The 19,657-nt window shown below is 36.6% G+C and overlaps 4 protein-coding genes across 7 annotated transcripts; 1 reads left to right on the top strand and 3 right to left on the bottom strand.

The window, feature by feature from the left end:
* Positions 1 to 181: 181 nt before the first annotated feature.
* Positions 182 to 6,319, bottom strand: LOC140776534 (uncharacterized). Its single transcript, XM_073120267.1, has 9 exons — positions 6,101 to 6,319; positions 5,925 to 6,016; positions 5,767 to 5,838; positions 5,307 to 5,413; positions 5,141 to 5,196; positions 4,442 to 4,592; positions 2,992 to 3,075; positions 1,854 to 2,150; positions 182 to 1,603 (listed from the first exon to the last, which is right to left on the bottom strand). Exons 1-9 carry the CDS (start codon positions 6,236 to 6,238, stop codon positions 756 to 758), a joined length of 1,845 nt encoding a protein of 614 aa, XP_072976368.1. The 5' UTR covers positions 6,239 to 6,319; the 3' UTR covers positions 182 to 755.
* A 403-nt stretch (positions 6,320 to 6,722) lies between these two features.
* LOC140776056 (acyl carrier protein 1, mitochondrial) lies at positions 6,723 to 7,491 on the top strand. Its single transcript, XM_073119613.1, has 2 exons — positions 6,723 to 6,987; positions 7,086 to 7,491. Exons 1-2 carry the CDS (start codon positions 6,778 to 6,780, stop codon positions 7,260 to 7,262), a joined length of 387 nt encoding a protein of 128 aa, XP_072975714.1. The 5' UTR covers positions 6,723 to 6,777; the 3' UTR covers positions 7,263 to 7,491.
* Positions 7,492 to 9,611: 2,120 nt separating this feature from the next.
* Positions 9,612 to 13,048, bottom strand: LOC140775512 (peptidyl-prolyl cis-trans isomerase CYP22). The gene is made up of 7 exons (XM_073118860.1): positions 12,729 to 13,048; positions 12,621 to 12,644; positions 12,182 to 12,269; positions 11,748 to 11,840; positions 10,516 to 10,548; positions 10,191 to 10,247; positions 9,612 to 9,934 (listed from the first exon to the last, which is right to left on the bottom strand). Exons 1-7 carry the CDS (start codon positions 12,929 to 12,931, stop codon positions 9,824 to 9,826), a joined length of 609 nt encoding a protein of 202 aa, XP_072974961.1. The 5' UTR covers positions 12,932 to 13,048; the 3' UTR covers positions 9,612 to 9,823.
* Positions 13,049 to 13,339: 291 nt separating this feature from the next.
* Positions 13,340 to 19,304, bottom strand: LOC140775511 (uncharacterized). 4 transcript variants are annotated; one of them, XM_073118859.1, is made up of 3 exons: positions 15,802 to 16,019; positions 14,933 to 15,008; positions 13,340 to 13,619 (listed from the first exon to the last, which is right to left on the bottom strand). In XM_073118859.1, the coding sequence occupies exons 1-2, from the start codon at positions 16,009 to 16,011 to the stop codon at positions 14,949 to 14,951; spliced, it is 270 nt and encodes an 89-aa protein (XP_072974960.1). In that variant the 5' UTR covers positions 16,012 to 16,019; the 3' UTR covers positions 13,340 to 13,619; positions 14,933 to 14,948. The 4 variants fall into 4 exon arrangements, 3 of the variants coding, with proteins under 3 accessions (XP_072974960.1, XP_072974959.1, XP_072974958.1); XR_012106757.1 differs by lacking the exon at positions 13,340 to 13,619 and adding an exon at positions 18,191 to 19,304 and having other exon boundaries at positions 15,802 to 16,685; XM_073118858.1 differs by lacking the exons at positions 13,340 to 13,619; positions 14,933 to 15,008; positions 15,802 to 16,019 and adding exons at positions 16,694 to 17,125; positions 18,191 to 19,304.
* Positions 19,305 to 19,657: the final 353 nt, after the last annotated feature.

Genomic DNA, 19,657 nt, shown 5'->3' with positions numbered 1-19,657 from the left:
AGGCAAGGAAATATTGAGAAGTTTCCTTTGATTTTTGATGGCATTATGATCAATTTGAGCATCCTGTTTATGAGGAATTATATTGCAGCTGCACTATTTCTTGATCTCGCTGTTTAAAACAATAAATGGCTTGGGAAGGTGGCAACTATATTGACATATTAACCGGTATAGCAGTCGTACAATCTAACAGCCATAAAATCACTTTAAAGACATTGCATAAGATTCACAATATTATGGTTTCCGTGTAAAGCAAATGAACTTCTTAAATCAAAAGAATGGAATTGTTCCCTTTGACAGATTTTTACAATTGCCACATAGCAAACATATATAAATTGCCTACTACTCTAGTAGAAACAGCCTTAATCTACTTGTGCCAGGGAAAAAAAGTTCAAAGATTCCACAGCAAAAACCAAAATTGTCCATTGAACTCTGGCTCTGGTACCGCTTGCTTTGTCTCCTCAAGTCTCAAGTCTTTCGAAGTGGAAGTTCCACCAAATGCCGAAAAGAAATTCTGTTCTTTTAGTAGAAGCTTTTGATATGTCAACTCACCTTTCAGCTGCTGATTGCTTGAATTGAAGCACATAATTTTCCCTTCTCAATAACAGCTTTATCCTGTTTTACAATTCCTGGTTTTCAAAGATCTCCATGTTGTAGGACCATGACGTCCTTAAGTGTCATTACATGCTTGCAGTTCCAACAAGCATCCTGAATAAACAAAATGGCGGCACCCAAGGCAAGGTGCACACGGAACAATACTAGAGAGGAATCCTGATAGTAGAATGTATGGAAAGCAATTCTTCTTCCCTCTGCTCATTCCAGATGCCATCAATAACCATGAGGGATGTCGATTCTGGAAAATCCAAATTTTGGTCATCAGTGGTTGGCCTGAATTTTTTAACAGCATGTTCATTCTCTGAAGGTTCAGCATGGTCACTCCAATCACTGCAACCGATGTCTTGATCATTCACTACTTGGTTGTCATTTCTTTCAACTATTTTATCTTCTAATTGATCATGAACCATGTCAAGAACAGGAAGAATTGCAGTTGAACTAAATGAACAAGGTACCATTCCAATTGGGCATGGAATCCATGAGCTAGCCAGAGTCCACGTGCTATTTGTCTCTGCATTGTCGTCTGTAGAATCTCTAATTCTATTTTTACGTTTCTTGGCTTGTTGCTTTAGAGATTCCAGCTTCTCTGCTTCTTTTTTAGCCAAAGCCTCTTCATGTAAGAGCACAGTTTTAGACTGGGTTATGCTATCATCTTCAGTAGAGCAGTTCTCTGAACTTAGCAAAGGGTGCTTCTTCAATCTCTCTTTTAGAGCACTTTCTCCAACCATCTCAGCAAGTAGCACTACTGAAGCTGCAAAATATTTGTCATCAATGATTGATAAATTTAGGCACTTCCGCAGAAGTTTTTTGAGAGAAAATCTGGGTACAGCATGTTTGTCTACAGAAAGAACTCCAATCTTATCAATGAGATCAATGTGGCCAGAATCGTTCAATGCCTTGAGGTTTTCGAGGAGCCAAAGAAACAGGGAACACAAGTTTCTTACTCCAGATTTCTCAGTTGAATGCTGGGATGAAAGAAAGTAGCATTCACCTGCAAAGTCAAAAGGTAAATAAGAATACAAATATCTTCATGAAGTACTAACTAAAAAAAATGATACCAAGTCTAGAAAAAATTAGAGGAAAATACACCCAGATAACCCATAGTTATGTTCTCAAGATTCAAGAAGAAATGGACTTGTGAAAAGTGCAACAAAATTACATGAAATTCCACCATCAGGTAATTACTTAACAAGAAAAGAAAAGGCATCAGTAAAAAAATGTCACTAGTATTCAAATTATACCATTCTCGTATTCCATGACTTGCTTGGCCTCAATCATTTCAAGGACTGCCTTCAGTATACTGAGTAGTAATCTGGAGTTCTTACATGCCAATTTGTTAATGATAGTCTTCAAATAATTAACTGAGCTTACAAGCGGCTTCAATTCATCATTTTCTGAATGTTCTACATCAACGATGTCTAAACCAGCTGAGGTCTGCAATTCAAAGAACTCTAACAGAACGGACACAACCTCTAAGGGATATGCAGAGTAAAGTCGAGCAATAATCTTTGTAACCTTCGAGATCTGTTTCTCTGCACCTGCAAATTATAAAAAGATACCCATCAACATCAACCAAGCATAGTGATAAGAGTGCAATATTATCTTATTAGTGATATGCTTGCTTAATTAGGGTAAGATCTTGTGTGTACCAGTCATGTCTCTTCCAGTCTGATCAGTAAATTTTATTAATAAAGTTTTACACATGAGTCCAGCTGATCTACTTCATTTTTATGGAATTTACATATTTTAAAAGTTAATTTATGTTGGTGTAGTACTCCTGAGGTTGAAGCATACAACTCTGAAGAATATGTGAGTGATTCATTGATGGCATCTCTTTCTTTTATCGATCAGTTCAATATCTCTAGCTTAAGATCCAATTAATCAGATACTAGTCAAAGAAAGAAGAAAATAAAGAAAAGGGAGCCATGGTAAGTCCAAAACTGAGTACCTCCTCTTATCTGACATATAGCAGTATGAAACATGTACCATGGATTTCCTTACCAGCTGAATGTTAGGTGATGCATTAAAAATTTACCATGTTCAAAAGAAAAAGTCAGATGGCTTGAACTGTATAGGGTCAGATTAGGGAATGTAGCATAAAGAAACAGTTCCTTAGAAATAATCGATGAATGAATCAAATCATCAAAAAAATTTTACAAAGTTCATTTTTGTAGCTTTAAAAGTCTGAAACAAAGTGACTGCATTATAAAAGTGATGAAGTGTTCATAAAGGAACTGACCATCAGGAGAAGAACCACTTCAATACCTAATGCGATAACATGATTGACATCATTGCACAAGCTTAACCTTTTATAAATCATTGGCAAGCCAAACTTCATGGATAATCAAATCAAGTAGCAAAGTAGATTTAGATAAATACCATTCGACTTAGATGACTGCAACTTTCCGACTATCTGTGAAGAAAGTTTGTTGCCTCCCCTTAGCAGAATAGCCTGCTTTGCACCTACACAAGTCAAAGAAGCCAAACATAGATTAATATTGGTACTGGCCAGAAAATAAGACATGACAGCATGAAAGGTAATGAACAGCCTTTCACTGCCTCTTTAGAGCTAAAAGTTGAAAAAGAAACACAGGCATTAAGAAATTCCACAACCAACACTCATTACATAACAATAAATTCTAAGATTTTTATGCCCGTAGAAAAAAAAATTCATGTTCATATTTGTAAAAACAAAAAGAAGATTAACGAGTAAATCAATCTTTGTTCAACTGCAGCTACTTCTCTGGGAGAGCATTGGTATTAGAAGCCTTGCTCATTTTGTAGCTAAGCTTCCAACAATTTTCTGATCAAAATCACCTACATGGATCCCTAAGTGAAAGCTGATGTAGTTAAAAGTCCATCATATTAATTATCTTCTAATAAAACTAAATCCTTAGATAAATAGATGGCCATCTACTTTAAAACTTGCAAAATCTGAGATAGCAATGTTTTAAAGAAAACAAGTCAGCCAAGCAAGGAACATATCAATGCACATGCCTTTTAAATATTTTTTATTCCTTAATGAGCCGATATGAATCTTCCTATTATATCTGCATCAACATGTGAATGTTCACTACATCATTATTTACTTAAAGTCTGCATCTCCCAACTGCTCGAAACACAAAAAATTTCCCCATCCGTCTTTAGTTACAGTACAATACATTGTTATAGCAAGTGTAACACATTCTGTACTGCATTCATCTAATTTCTTAACCAAAATTACTATTCACTTCCCAGCGTTAAACTTCTAGCATCAATTACTTGTCTATGTCAAATCTCAGAAGTTTCTAACAAGGTTCAATTTCCTCCATTGCTTTGAACACTTGAATCCAAGACAATAAGATAAGATCTTACTATCGGACAATTAACAACTTGGTGCAACATTGCACAGACCACAACATAACTCTGCTTCATAACGGAGAATAATCTTTCTGAAGTGATCTAAAGGTTTTCAAGATATCTCAAGCAAAGTGGTATAAAATTTTGCTATCTATTTCAACACTTAAACCCATTTTAATGTCTTGATAGATATGACAGAATAATTGGGTGATAGTTCAGCCTACAAAACAAGTTCTGGTCATATATAAGTTCATTATTGCATTGCAGGACGACTGTGAGTATCCTACATCAATGTGAAGAAAATTGTCACAGTGGTTGTAGATAAAGGGCAAATAACCCTCCACCTCCAAACTAATCTATGACTCTAATCATGATATATGTTTACTATAAACATTGTCTCCGGTAGTCAAAATTATTGATCTGGCTGTATTTTGGGCATTAAATCCTGATGAAACTGTTACTTCTATACAACTAAGAAGCACGGACTCACATTTCATTTTGATTTCCGAACTTGGTTTTGCAACATGTTTGGTCTTTAAGCAGTACGCCATCTCACGCAATCTAGATCTTATTTCTATTCGAACATCGCGGATAGCACACTTCTGTGGTTCCCAGTAATTAGATTTCAAAAAATCAAGTGCCTGCAAATAACAACAAAATGACATGGCTAAGTGAGAAAATAATCACATAACATAACATGACTCGATATTCTGAAGCATACATATCACTTACATCTAATATATAAATTCTACAAATATTAGCAATTGCCAGGTGCAAAATTGAAAATCACGCCATATGCAACAAGAAGTCTTCAACTATTTGAGGAAAACCATCTCAGATAGAGGAAGAGAAATCAATATTCCATTACATAATCATCTTTTATGAAGCAGAAGTATGAATCAGGCAGAAAGAAAAAAATAAAAAATTAATCTGACAGTCACTTATTTTCTACTAGGCAATCTTAAGTTGTTTACAAAAACTATAGAAACATAGGATGTCTCAAGGAATGTAAATAGTTGATGTTGAAGACTCCAATTGTGAAGGTAAATAATGATTGCTATCAAAGCAAAGTAAGCTCACTTACTAGCTACTATGAACAAATTTCTCAACTAAAGCTGGAAAAAAAGCAAAAAAGAAAAAAGAGAGTTAAGTCAGTTTAAAATTTATGCGCTTGCACAACCCAATATACCTTGATACAGGCCAATCGGACCAGCCGCAGTGAAGGAAGATTGCGATGGGAACTCTCTGCACCATGAAGGTAAAGCAAAGAATGTATCAGGAAATAAATTCATAAGGGATTGCTGTAACACAAACTAACTATTTTATTAAGAAAATAAGAAATGGAGCTATCTTACCATGGCGAATGTCAACCAGCACTCGGGGTATACCAACTGCATCAGCTAATTGAGATATAGAACGCCCTGTTCTTTTATGTGCTTGCTCCACAAAGCCGTTGACAAGCCTTAGAAAAAAAGGCAACTTGAATAAGTTAAGTATTACCCTTCAAAACTACAAGTCTACAGAGTATATACTCTTGGAGATATATCTCCTCAGACTGAAATCAAAGAACGTTTTGCTCTGAATAAAGGTCCATATTTTTCAGGTCATCCTAAATTAGTATAATACAAAGATGACAGAAGTACAACGTTTAGACCAAGTAACATAACATTGGAGAAAGATCATGATCAACTTTCAGTTTTTCTCAAATAGTAAAGTTATACATGTTCCTAAAGACTACAGGAAAAGGGCAGGAAAGTTCCAATTTCCGATATAATCCAAGCAATTCAATGGTACTCTAATAAGAACAATCCTCACCTCATGATTGCCATGCTATACAGCATGGATAACATCTCCTCCGAGGTTACAACATCATCCGTAGGCTCTTTCCTGCAAAACCAACAAGAATAAAATCTTCAAAAAAAGACTATGAACCCAAAACACTCACCAAAAACAAAACTTCATCAGATAAAGACCTAAAAAAAGGATCCTTTTGCTGGATCTCAACAAACGCAGCAGTGACATCGATGGGAATCGGAAGGCAGCCTCTGCTTCGCCATGCCGATATCTAACACAAACCATACAACAAAGAATCATCAGGTATACCACTCTAAGAGCTAAGGTTTAATCATGCATGCACGCAAGCTCGTACTCTTCTGAGAGCGGCGGCGACGGCATCGGGGGAATCGGAGAATATCCCTTCCCTGACGAAGTCCCATTGTTCCCAGCTCGACCACGGCACGATCTTGTAGCCGGAGGAGAGCTCCCCTTCGGAGCTCATCGTCTCCATGGAAGAAGAGAAGTAACCCTACACTAAACCCTAATAAATTCTTTGCTGGCCTACAAAGAAATAGGTATCCACTCCGACCTCGCAGAGAAGCTTGGGAGAGGTTTTGTGTTTACTATGTATATATATATATTTATCTCTATCTTGGGCTGGGTTGGGCCGGGTTAATCTAAATTTACCTGATTTATCTCGCTAAAAATATAATTTAATATAAATTCCAGGATTTAAATAGATTTAAGTTTAGTATAATTTTTATTTATCTAATTTAATTATTAAATAAAATTCTGTATATATATTTATACTTTCAACTTTAATTTATCTACATTAACACCTATACATGATAACTTTAGTTTATCTCAAATTATCCTGCATAATTTACATATAAAATACACATTAAAATTTATTATTAAATTTTTTTTAATATATATTTAATTAAATATAATTAAATTGTAAAATACTGGGAAAAGTTTTCTTTCCCCTCCCTATATTTCCCCGGCCAAGAGAAAGCAGAAGCTTATACTAAAGAAGAGAGTGGGGGAAAAATGGCCGCCGCGCTAAGATCCGGCATCCTTCGTCATCTCCGCCTCCCCGTCCAAACCTTAGATCGATCGAGATCTCTCTCGTGCCTCAATCCGTTCCATCCTCCGATTCGATCCATGTCCTCCCATGGCGACGACCATATCACCCGAGAAGAGGTCGTCGACCGAGTCCTCGACGTCGTGAAGAGCTTCCCCAAGGTCGACCCCTCTAAGGTTCTCGTCAAAACCCTAACTTTTTAATCCCCCTTCCTTTCTTCCTGGGCCAGTGTCTTTTCCCCCCTTAAAAGGACGAATTTTGGGTCGTTCTACAGGTGACGGCGGACGTGCATTTCCAGAAAGATCTGGGCTTGGATAGCTTGGATAACGTGGAGATAGTGATGGCGTTGGAGGAGGAGTTCAAGCTCGAGATCCCGGATAAGGAGGCTGATAAGCTCGACTCCTGCAACCTCGCAATCGAGTACATCGCGAATCACCCCATGGCGGCTTGATATCAGGCGAAGTCCTTTATTTTCCTCCTTCTTGTAATTTACCTGTTATCATCGTTGGAACTCCATGATCAGGTGGTTTGCGTGGTCTTTTCTAAGAATTGAACCTTGGAGTTGATCTAGAATAATCACTGTTTGCGCAAAAATTGACCTTTTTCCAATGCAAACTTGCGGTTTAAGTATAAAACTTCTCAGACTCTGGATTTTCCTGAGTTTGGTCTTGTGTTTTTCAGTCTTTCTGCATCAGTTTGCATGTTTTGTTTTTTATTTTCTCTTCGCCCTTACTTCTTCAATTTGTCTATGTAGAAGAGTTACCTACTTGAAAGAGATAGAGAGAAATGGAGCTTCCATTTAGTGACAGAGTGAGAGATATCTGCTCCTTAAATTTGTGGTTGAAACTAGACATCTAAACATATTCAGTAATCTGGCCCTTCATTCATAGAATTTTAAACCACTATCAAGTAGTTGCACGATTTGTGATAGTTGTTATAGCACAAATAGTTAATAATGTATCTTTGCTTTTGCATTAAGATGTAGGTGTTATACATCAGGCTCTTTTTTTCCTTAATCATTGTTTTTTTTCCTTTTCACTCTATATGTCTGGTTATTTTGAGGTGGAGGCTCTATTTTATGATGGCTTTTCTTATATAACTCGTCTAACCTAAGGTCAGAGTAGGATGATGCCACTTTTATTTAGGGGAAGCGGCTACTAGATTTGGGACATTGGTGTAGTTGGCCTATTTTTCTATGCCTAGGTAATTTCGAACATATATTTCTTTTTAATTCTACCTAATCATGCCTAATACTTTCTTGGACTATTTATAATAGCATCAAATAACTATTATCATGTGTCAGACAATAGACATAAGATCATTCTACGTCCTCCCTTCTATCTTCCTGTCTTATTGTAGCAAATTTCCTTCTTCCTTCTCATCCTTTTGGTTGTTCTACTCATTTTACATCTTTGTTTTTCAAAACTCCTATTATCCCACCTTATTATTCTTCTAGCTAGTAGGTAGCTCTTGTGCTTCCCTAACGTAGCATCAAGAGGTTCAACAAAAACTTTAGGTGGCCCTCAGGCTAGGGTACACACTTGGTCATAATTAATCCGCATATCTTAAGTGGCTAGCTAAGCTTGTGAAGTTCAACTCTAACCTTTGTTCTCAAATCTCAACTCATTTTGTAATTTAATCTTTACTATAGCAGGAACACATCAATGTCAGTTTTTCCCTTCTGGGGTAATAGCTATAATGCTAATAAATATTCCCTCTCTGAGAAAATTAGCACTTATATCCTAAGGATCATCATTATTCACCAACAATTATGGGTCGTCTAACTTGACATGGAGAAGATACCACCTTTACTTTCATCAGGGTAGTTGTTTGATAAGGAACTGCAGCTCGCAATATGATCTTATATTGCACTAAATGTATGGAATAGTGTGAGCACTTAATCTTGTTTTGTCCAACCAGGTGTTGGTTTGAATACTGTTCCTCACTAAGTTGCAACTTACATGCTATTGCTGTACTTTGCGTCACCATGGCGACAAAGTTGTATGGGTAAACATTTTGTATAATGCTCTTTTCATGTGAAAACAGAACTGGTGAGGTTGGTACAGCCTCACTTGGTTCAAAAATCATCTGCTTATGGGGTAGCTTCTTCTTGCCTGAAATCTTCATTCTTCTTCAAGTGTTAGCGCAGTCTGTTCATCTCCATCCAAAATGTACAGCAGTGTGCCGGAGAGGTGCTTATTTTGTGATACCGGGGTGCAGCACAACACTGAATTAGCTCTGAGTGTTACTTTTGCAGAGTGGATTTCGATATGTGGATTTTTCTTTGTTCCCCTATGTGTGCATGTGTGTATGTGTTTCTCTTTTCCCAGAGTTTTTCTTTTCTTGCTTAGTGGTTTAGTATTATCTGTTTGCTGGTGGTTTTCGTGTTATGCGATTAATTGGTATCTGGATTGCAGTTTAGTTGAGCAGCAAGTATAGAGTCTGTAATGGGCTCTCTTTTCTCAATTGTAATATATCTTCTTAGAACTCAATACGAAAGTACAGATGTGCCTGAATTTATTATATTTTTCCTTAAAAGAGAAGTGAGAACTTAATCAGCGTTCGAATTAAACTAATGCCGCCCTAATTGGAACAGCCAAACACTCATATGATATAAGCTTTTTTTAACCAATTGAGCAGAGTTTGTCAACTGCTAAAGCCACTGGAAGACATTTCAAATACCACACGACTCACTGAAAATTACTGTAGAGTTTGCAATGAGAATGGAGTGGTGAAGTCATAAGGGCTTAAATTAATGCCGCTGAAATATAAATTCAAAATTACTCATACAACATTAACCTTTTTAACCATCTAAGCAATATCCCATTTCAGCATAGGCGTTCTATTAAATTATAGCTGGACAGATTAGTACAGTGTAAAAGTTAAGTCAGAATTAAACGCCTTCAGGCATTCCTCACTAAATAATGTTTACCACATTCGCTGAAAGGTTTCACTGACCCAGTAATAATGTAGTAAAGTGGAACCACATAATTCAAATTATAGTATCAGATCCTACATTTCACCACATTCGGCTATTACGCATGCAAGCTTTGGTCGATTATTTGGTCCAGTTGCAACATTTTCGATCTTCCTGACCACCAAGAGACTTTCCCCCAGCACCCGCTGTAGCAAATTACAGAATAAAACCATTAATATCGGAAAATTATGATGCAGTGCGTGATAATGAAAGTTTTCAATCTCTGAAAGTGCTTCGTGTTGTTTCAATGGAAAGCCATCATGATATGTTTTCAAGTAACTTCTCTTTTATGAGTAATTGAGTAGGTAGTACCCCTAACTCTAATACCTGACGTTATCATTTCTTCTTTTATCTGATGTTATCTTTCACCTTCCACTAAAAATTATGACTGAGCAAACTTACCCCAAAGACAACATGCTTATTGTCTAGCCACTCGCACTTTGCACATGTTATAAAGAACTGCAGAAAAAAGAACAGGACCAAACCACAAAACGAGTATCAGATGAAGTGAAACCAAATGACAACTTAGGAAAAGGAAAAACTAACTTGCTCAAAGAAGAATGAATAGGTTTGCTGTCTCAAACAAAGTATAAAGCAGAAATCAGAGACATATCTCTCTTGTGAAATCGATTGTCGATTTATAATTATGCATTCATTATTATCCTTGGTAAAGAGAATTCACAAGTCATGAGGAAACATTACTAAATCTAAGTCGTCGGATAAGTACCTGACATCCATTAGTGTTGGGCCCACTATTAGCCTGCAAAGGAACAAGAAAGTTATTGATGATCAGGGATTAACCAAATGGTCAAATCATGTCAAATAAATAGCAAAAGTTGAATTACCTTTATAACACTAAATCATAGAATGAAATTTGCGAGAGAAATAATTTTTGTTGAACACTAGAGAAACTTGAGGCTCAAAATCCAATCACTAGCTCATGATTAAGCACAAACAAATACAACTCTTTGAAGCTGCCAACCTATGTGGATTACAATTGTAAAGCCCCCCACACTCCAATTTCCTGATTCATCTATAACTCCCCACAGTCCAGAACTCATTGGAATCACAATGATCTACCACCTATCATTTTCTTTCAAAAGAAGTAATATCAGTATACTCCTTTTAGTTTCTGACAGGAATAGTCCCTTAAAATTTATTTTTCACTTAGTGGAGAATAATTTAGTAAAAATCTAACAGATTAGTTCACAATGGGCAATCTCTTTTAGTGATTTGGAAGGAGAGAGCATCATTTATTATGACATAAAGTCATAAACCTATACTGTCCTAGAAGTAAGAAGTATAACATATTACTGTTTGATGCTCTGATGCATTAAAAATTTAAGGATTTGTAGCGAAATTTTGCCCTTTAAACTTCATCTTTTTATTTCTTCTATTTCCCTTGGAGCTAAAATTAGTAGCCCAAACAAGCTCCAAGCTGCACACTTCAGCTTGTTCTCTTGAAGGTGATGAGACTGGCTTAGTTTATATCTTTTCATGGTAAAATTTACTGCTGTATCAAGTACTACTGTTCAAAAGGATTACACTGAAAGTAGTCTACACGCCATCTTAATCAAACATTTCTCCATGCATTGTTCTTCTTTGCGTGGCAAAAGCAAAGGGAGAATCACATTCAGATTACATGGACAGCTTTTGTTTTAAGGCCTTGGATAAACCAATTTAAATTGCAGACACAACTGAATTGTGCTTAGGAATTTGGGTATTTGTTGAATTCTAGAATAATAATTGATTTATCATTGTAATTACTATAAAGCAGAAATTCAATTGTCTGTAATAATGTACACAAGGCTCTACACAGGATTTTAGAGTATTCGGATGAAGTATCACTTTTCTAACAGACAAAAAGAAAATGAATAGACAAATTACATTATATGAAATGCCAGGGAAAATAGATGAGGAAAATAACTAAAAATAATAGTAGATAAAGTAGTAACTTACCATAGAAAGCAGACCAGGGCCTGTATGCTTTGCAGTGAAATTTTCATCCTCAAACTTACTTCCATATATGCTTGCACATCCACTTCCATCGCCCTGAAAAAGGTAAAGTAGAGATTAGAAGGATAAGGCAAGAAAATCTTGATGTCTAAAGCTAATTGATGCTGGTGAGAGTATCTACATCAAACAATGCACATGACAAACAAAAGAGACAGATTATTGAGAAAAGCTGGGATGGAATCAATGGTGTACTGCAATGTTGGTACTTGTATGAAGTGATTCTGTACATGATGAATGTTTCAAGCAGCAACAAAATCTCTACTACATAGTAAGACCTGATAGTAGGGTTTAAAGAGACAAAATCATTTGCATGTTGTAACTATAAGGAGAGAACATTAAATCACATGCTGCTGGAAGTCTTAAATATAGAAGCATACCTTCACAAAATCACCAGTTTGAATCATGAAATCTTTGATTACTCGATGAAATTGACATCCTTTATAACCGATAGGTAATCCAGCTTTTCTGCAAATCACGAGTTTATATAAAACTCCCATAAAAGAGTTTTTTTTTTTTGTAACAACAGAATCTAAAAGGTAGTCTTAATTAGATATTTTGACTATTTTTTATGAGCAAATACTAGAACAAAGCTTGATCTTCCCCATGGCTAAACTACAATCTTCCCTTTATAAAGACTCGGGCCCTTTCACCTTAATAACATAGTCTATCGATCGATTCGATTCTCATCTCTAAATCGAAGAAATATTAACAGTTTATCATTTCCATCATCGTTTACACTTTGAATCATGATCGAGTAGCTAAAAGAAACATAGACAACCAAAAAATAAATCCAACAATACGAACATATCCACCTACCTGTACTCGCCAGTGCAGAACTGCCTGCAAAAAGAACATAACCAAGTCAACCAACAAGCCTAACATAAATTCTAGGGCTTCTATCAATTCGAACCAAGACCAACTTACCTGAAATTCTCGGCTGTTTTGGGGGTGATGTCGGCGAAGAGCTCCATCTTGATGCGCCCCGCGGGAATGGTGCCGATCGTGACGTCGAAGAAGACGATGGGGTTCTTCGGGTTGGGTGGCCGCACGTGCCACTCCACCGACACCGGAGGAGGAGACGGGGCGGCGGCTATTGAGGCGCTGTTTGCTCCGCCGCCGGAAGCCATAGCTGGCGAGGGCGAGCTCGATTGAAATGGAAGCGACGAAGGATGGACCTGAACTTCGACAAAGATGCCAAGGAGGAAGATGGAGTGATTCTCAGCTCAGGTCCTGGGGTTTAAGGAAGGGGAAATATTTTTTTATGTTAAACCCCCTCAATTTCTGACTATTTGAAAACAAACCCTACTTTTAGAATTCAAAGCCAAGAAACCTTATATAACCGTGAGCCATTTGAAACCAACTTAGCATTGGCCTCGGAATTCTCTTTTGTTAGATTTAAAATAAAAAAAAATATCATACCTGTGAATCATATTAAATTTAAAAAAAAAAAAGTAGAGCACAAAAATACTCTTCTTTCTCTGCCCTCTTTTTCCTTGGATAATGTGTGAATCTTGTACAGATTGGAGATAAAGGTGACAAAGGAAGCAGAATTACACTTAGCACTTCGAAAAACTAATCATACAGAGTTTATTTCATTTGAGATTGATGATAGAACAAAATGTTACAACTCTAATTTGAGGATCAAACTATGAGACAAGTAATGATCGTTGAAAAGCCAAAGGCTTTCCTCCTGAGAACAAAGATGCCTGAGTCTATATTACATCAATATTCTGGAAGGTGTAGCTGGACAAAATCACCAATGAAGGACATAATGTCTGCCTTTTGCATCCCGTTGACTGAAGTATCAGCATCTACCTACATATCAGAAGCAGCAATTCTTCTTAATCTCTAAATAGTTATACTAAAATACACAGGATTCTGATATCTGACCAGCAAAAATTTCAACAACATGCTGTATGCATTCTTTTCTAAAGGGTTAAATGAAAATAATGCATGGCATAATCGAATGGTTTGTAATTTAGTGCAATCCCTAGATTCCTTACATTACCCTAAGAATATACAACTGCTACAATCTTTCAATGATGATAAAGTGCAACTGAGGTTAAAAGTTATTTTATACATATAAAAGGTTGTGTAATTTCTCTCTTCTTGCATTTGGATACCTATGATTCAATCATGTTCCATGTGAAACGTTCATGAAACTGAAGTGAACTGTATTTATGAGCTATTCCATAGATTGCTGAAATATATTCGGCATAATGACAATGCCAAAGGCTAATGTAAAGAAAATATCCAGGGATAGATGGTGTCGCTTCAAAAATCTCAAAACAGATCACAGAAATGGAGATAAATTAGAAAATCTAGTATACATACAAATTTTGACAAATTATTGATATTTCCAATGTGCTCCCTTTTCAAGTATGGATCATAGCCAACATTGGACCCAGTGCCGAGGTTGTTTGGCAATAGTAGGTCAATGGTACTGTTTGCAGGGATCCCACTACATATGCAAATAATCCACTCCAGCCTCATCCCTCATCCAACAAATACGATAAGGAGCTCCTGTTTGGTAACCTAATCCTTAACTAAAGGTGCATCTACTCTCATTATTTTTAACCCCAAAAGGATCAAATTTCCTTGAGGAATTTTCGAAGGGTATAACTACAGTAAAATGATACAATGTCATTTCCAAGTTAATGGTATAAACCATGACAAACTTCCTATAGATTCATTCCAGTGTTATCTATCTACTATAACATCCTATCAATTAAATTACTTTAATGAGTTATTTCATTAAAAAAATTTGATTAAAGACAAAACAACATTTGGTAGAAGCATTATAACTACCTTGGGACTGGAAAGACAAAAAGGGTTTTTTGCATGTATACCCTTTAAAAAGATCCCTAAGAAGAAGAACTGTGTGTTTTGAGATTTTCCCCTTTTATGTCTAAATTGTTCAAATTGTAATTGTAAGTTAACTCCAACGGCAGTCACAAAAAAAAAAAAGAGTTTTAAAAGATATACATGTAAAACCCACCGTGTGTTTTGAGAGTATACATACAAATATCAACTTTAAAGTACAAGCAAATAATGGATTTTTGAAGAGTATGTATGCAAAATATCTAAAACAAAATAGTAGAATTTTTTTTCTATTTATGGGAGAATACCTGACAAGAGCATGTACTAATTTGCTTCAGAACCTTTTATTAAAGCATTTTCACGCTCCTTTTGACGGTGTTCTCTCTGAAAAATATGCCATATAAGCAAAGGATGTGAGTAAACTTGAAAAACCTGTGAATTTGCCTATCTATCTATCTATCTATCTATCTATATATATATATATATATATATATGGTAGCACAAGATAATTAAAGAGGAGAATTTCTAACTTACGATAATCCCTATTCTGTAAGTGAAAAGGAAACTTACAAAACAAAACATTCTTCAGCATATGGACATTGAAAAGCTAGGAGAACAATGATCACAAAACAAACCATGGATATGATGAAGATGCTGAGAAAAGATTGGTGAGACTAATGAAAATATAGTGATAGAAAAAATCGCATATGTGGGAGGTTGGCTTAGTACAAGCACTAGTATGGAGAGAGTCATATAAAGATAGAATTCAAGCAAAGATCCAAGAAAACATGGAAGATTGAAGGACTCGATTCTATTTCAAAATTCAAAATACAAAGGGTTCTTTAATGAGGAAAAAAAAACACTGCATGAACTCTATAATTTTTTTAGCAGGCAATTCTTCCCCTTAATCTGCATCTGTTAGAACAAGCAAAGGATCTATTTGGCTGCCCAAACTCGAAAAGCAACATCCAGTTTCTTTCGAGCATTTCAGCAAACAGCTTACGTGCACCAACTCATATTGCATCTTATCAACAGCGGATGTAAACAGCAGAAGGAAGGTAAGGTTACAACCATCCAAAAACATGGAGACTTAAGAATCTAATACGTAAATTGAAGACAAACCAAGATTACAAGCTTAAAAGTTAATAAAAAATTTGGGGAAGAGGAAACAACGCACCCTGCGCTCCCAGTAGGGAAGGAAGCAGACGAAATCGTAGACCGGAGAGATGGTATTGACGAGGACTAAATTTACTCCCATGAACACCAGCAGCGACGTCATCGGCCGTGTTCTGTGAGGCATCTCTCCTTCCTCCTCTCTGTCGCTAGTAAATACTATCAATTTGGCCTCTCTGATCACCAATGGGTAATAAAGTGGAGGGTTTTGCATATAACGACCTACATTTTAACATTATTGCAAAAACCTACCTCCATTTTTCAAATTTAATTAATCAACTCCTCTTTCTTTGGATATATTTGCAAATAATCGCCTCTTGTTATTAGTTAGCTCATAAGGAATAATCTAAATATATTGTATATTAAACTAATACGATAACTAATTTTGCTATCGGATAAATAAAGAGAAATAGATACCGTTATGAATTTGCCAAAATCTGATAAATTTTCTTTAGAAGGTAGATTTTTCTTGCCAAAATTGGAATGGAAAAGGTATCAAATTGATAAAGCAACCAATCCATTTTATTTCCCACAAAATTATATGAACTAATTGCCAACTTGAATTCTGAGTGAGTAGCTATAAAAGCATAGCTACTGCTATCAATCTTCTATGTTGTGATTCAAATCATCGAGAGATATGGCTATCTCTTTATACTTTGCTTCTCTTGGTTTGTTGTCTTCTTTTTTATCATAAGTCTCCCTTTTGATTGGTGGGTGAGATGGGATCAAAAGTAATGTTCCAAGGTAGAGGTCATGGTGACCATTCTGTTGTTGAACCCTCATGGGGTGCACCAGTGTGGTTCTGTTGATCGGCGCACGCGGTCTGGCAGCTCTCCTTGTTCAAGATGACGGCGAGAATCTTAAGATGAATTCGCTTATGGATACGCCCTGTACAAATGAAGCAGAGATAGGAGATGATGCATAAAAGAATTACTGAAAGCTGTCTAACCTCTCTTCAATGTGCTGTTCTTTTCTGAGAAATAAGAGCAGGAGATTTATTTTCAATTGTGATGGCGCAAAAGGAAATAATTCCCATTGTAAAGAAAGCTCCTTGTACAATTGTATTGCAGCAGTACCATCAATATTCTCATTTATGTACCATTCAAGACTGAATGAAAATTTATTTGCTGCACATTATACAACTCTTGTCTAGACTTTGATGCCTAATCTAGGGAGTTCCTGCAGAAAACAAGAAATATTTAGACATCCAGATGCATTTGCTGAACTTCCTGGTGTGATTGTTATGCTGACTTCCATATTTCTCTGCCCAGTCTACTCTTTCTAGATAGTTGAGTTCTTGAGTGTCTGTCATTACTTGTCGTTAACGACTATCAACATACAAGAGGAAGGCTACTAGTGAGTAGATATAAGCAAACAAGTTGAGGGAACAAGTGCAGTATGATGACTATATTGAAATTGCATTCATAGGATTGAGAATTTTGATATCTTGTAGAAATCTAGCCACATGGGCGAAAAGGGAAGATATGATCTATGGTCATGACAAAATTCTTCATGAGTTCAAGAACAGTTCAATTGATCCAGATAGTTACTACTTCCAGTATAAGATTCTCCATAGTCGTGATTATTTCAAGTAGATTTACAAGAGGCTGGACAGGATCGGGATGGAATATAGTCTTTTGATATCATATGGCTGAAGCAAACATTGTGAAAAGATAACTAAGAGAAGTTTAATGAAGAGAAGAAAAGAGAAGTTTAATGAAGAGAAGAAAAAATTCTTTTGCTATTAGCAGAAAAACTTAAAGCGCAAATGAAGCAAATCATGGCTTAAAATGAAAGATGATGAAGAAAACCAACAAATTTTCACTTTAAATTTCGCTCAGGATTACAGGACTGATGAATCAAATAATGTAATTACAGAGCAGTACCATAAGAATATTTCAACAGATATGGTAGGAGGCCACATATACTGAATTGCGTTAACCTTGTCAAATATAACTTTTTGAAGGGCCAAGTTTAGCTTACTCTCCATTAATCAAATGAAACATAATCGGTCAAAATTCTTTATACTCAACAGACTGAATTGCTACTATGTTATATCTACAGGTCAATTATGAAGGTTGATATCTGATTAGATATATCAACGGATAATTTTGGGTTTCAGTAGATGCTTGTCTAACATTAAAATAATAAACAAACATGCTGTTTACCTTTACTGAGAAGGAAAGTATCAGGTGTCTCACAACCATCTTAAGAGGAAAATTGACAATGCTGATTCACAGTTAACTAGGGCTAGCATTGCTTTTTAAAATAACAAGTCAGACATGGAAGTTAGAGGAAAGACAAAAGAGGAAAATTTAGATCATTTAGCCTGGAAATGATTGCAACAACAGAGAAATGTTTTGCATGGTTCCTGCCTAAATCCAAAAACTTACTCTTTAAAAACCTGAGGTTTGACAGCGCTAAGCCGAGAATGGCAACTAAGAGCCCAGATGTCTTCTAGCTTCACACCCATTTTGCCAATACAATGTACATCAGAACCAGCAGTTTTCCCAGCATTTCTTGGATTCAGAGGATTTGAAGACTCTCCTACACACTCTGGGTGGGTCTTTTTATGAGCCAGAAGATTACATTTGAATGCAAACTTCAATCCACATTTGCACCCCACCATCTCCCCACACAGCTTCTCATGGTCTCTCAAATCCACCTCTATGTAGAATTTCTTACCACATTTCCTACAGCTATGCATCTTCTCTCCCTCCGAGTGCTTCCTCCCAAAATGGCGCCGCAATTCATAGAGGCCAACAAACACCCTTCCGCATACTGGGCATCGGCATGGGATCTTCTTGTTCTGCCCAGCTTTTGCAGCATTAGGATGCAGTCCATCACCCAAATTCTTGTAATGTGTCCTGTGGTGCATGGACAAGGTTTGGGGGTTCTTAAAGGTCTTCTCACACCCATCATGCATACACTTAAATGGCCTCTTGTTTCTAATCATGTCAACAGAAACGGTAGCTACTTGCAGGGGCTTCTTCTCCTCCTCCTTGCCGCCACCAACTATTTTATATGCTTCAGAAAGTTCTTGCAAATGGGCATTCTGAACTGGGCCATGGTGATTTCCAAAAGTTTCAGCAGACCCAACAATACCCACATTCTGATTTTGAGAAACGACCACATTTGGTGCTGCATTAGTATCAACCCTAAAGTCTAATTGCGCCCCTATGAAGTCCAAATCTTCCAACGAGACGGCGGAATCAAGACTAAAGACAGTCTCTTTGCTGATGGGATAGTTGAAATCAGAGCTCACCTGTGGATTGAGAGTGACTGGGGATCCCACATTGTATAAATATGAAGGCAAAGAGAGATCTTGGCACAGGATGTTGAGCTCCTCAGGAAGTGGCAATGCTGGGAAATTGGACTCCTCCAAATGCTTCAACAGAATGGAAGAATCAGGGAGAGAAGTGTAGCTACCGGGATCCATGGCGTTTTCTATGGGAAGAAGCAGTAGAAAGCTTTGAAGGAATTGGAAGCTAAATGTTGCAGTTCCTCCAAAAGTCGCAGTTGGGTTTGAAGAAAGGGTCCTCAGGTTGGGAAAAGGGAGCCCTTTCCATGTAGAAAGGGTGAGAGGTCATCAAAAGGCAATTCTACCAACCCTCACAGTCCAACACCATTAATCTGCTGCACAAACAGACAACAGTCTTCAATCAGATGACAAGCTAAAGAGGGCAAAGGAAGTTAAAGTTGCATTAAATTATAGAGGTTTTTTTGTCATCATCAAGGGTAGTAGAAAAAGAGTCGTGGTAATTTGTTGTTCTTTTTGAGCAATTTCTATGAAAACAATATGGATTCGTTTTTGAATTCTCCTTTTCTTACCAGAATGCCCTTGCTTTCTCTAACTTTTT

This window comes from Typha angustifolia, chromosome 14 (assembly GCF_048772165.1).
Source record: "Typha angustifolia cultivar Huaian chromosome 14, ASM4877216v1, whole genome shotgun sequence".
In the NCBI taxonomy this organism is placed as follows: Eukaryota; Viridiplantae; Streptophyta; class Magnoliopsida; order Poales; family Typhaceae; genus Typha; species Typha angustifolia.
The sequence above is the reverse complement of the archived record's forward strand: the minus strand, read 5'-3'. Positions and strand labels throughout refer to the sequence as shown.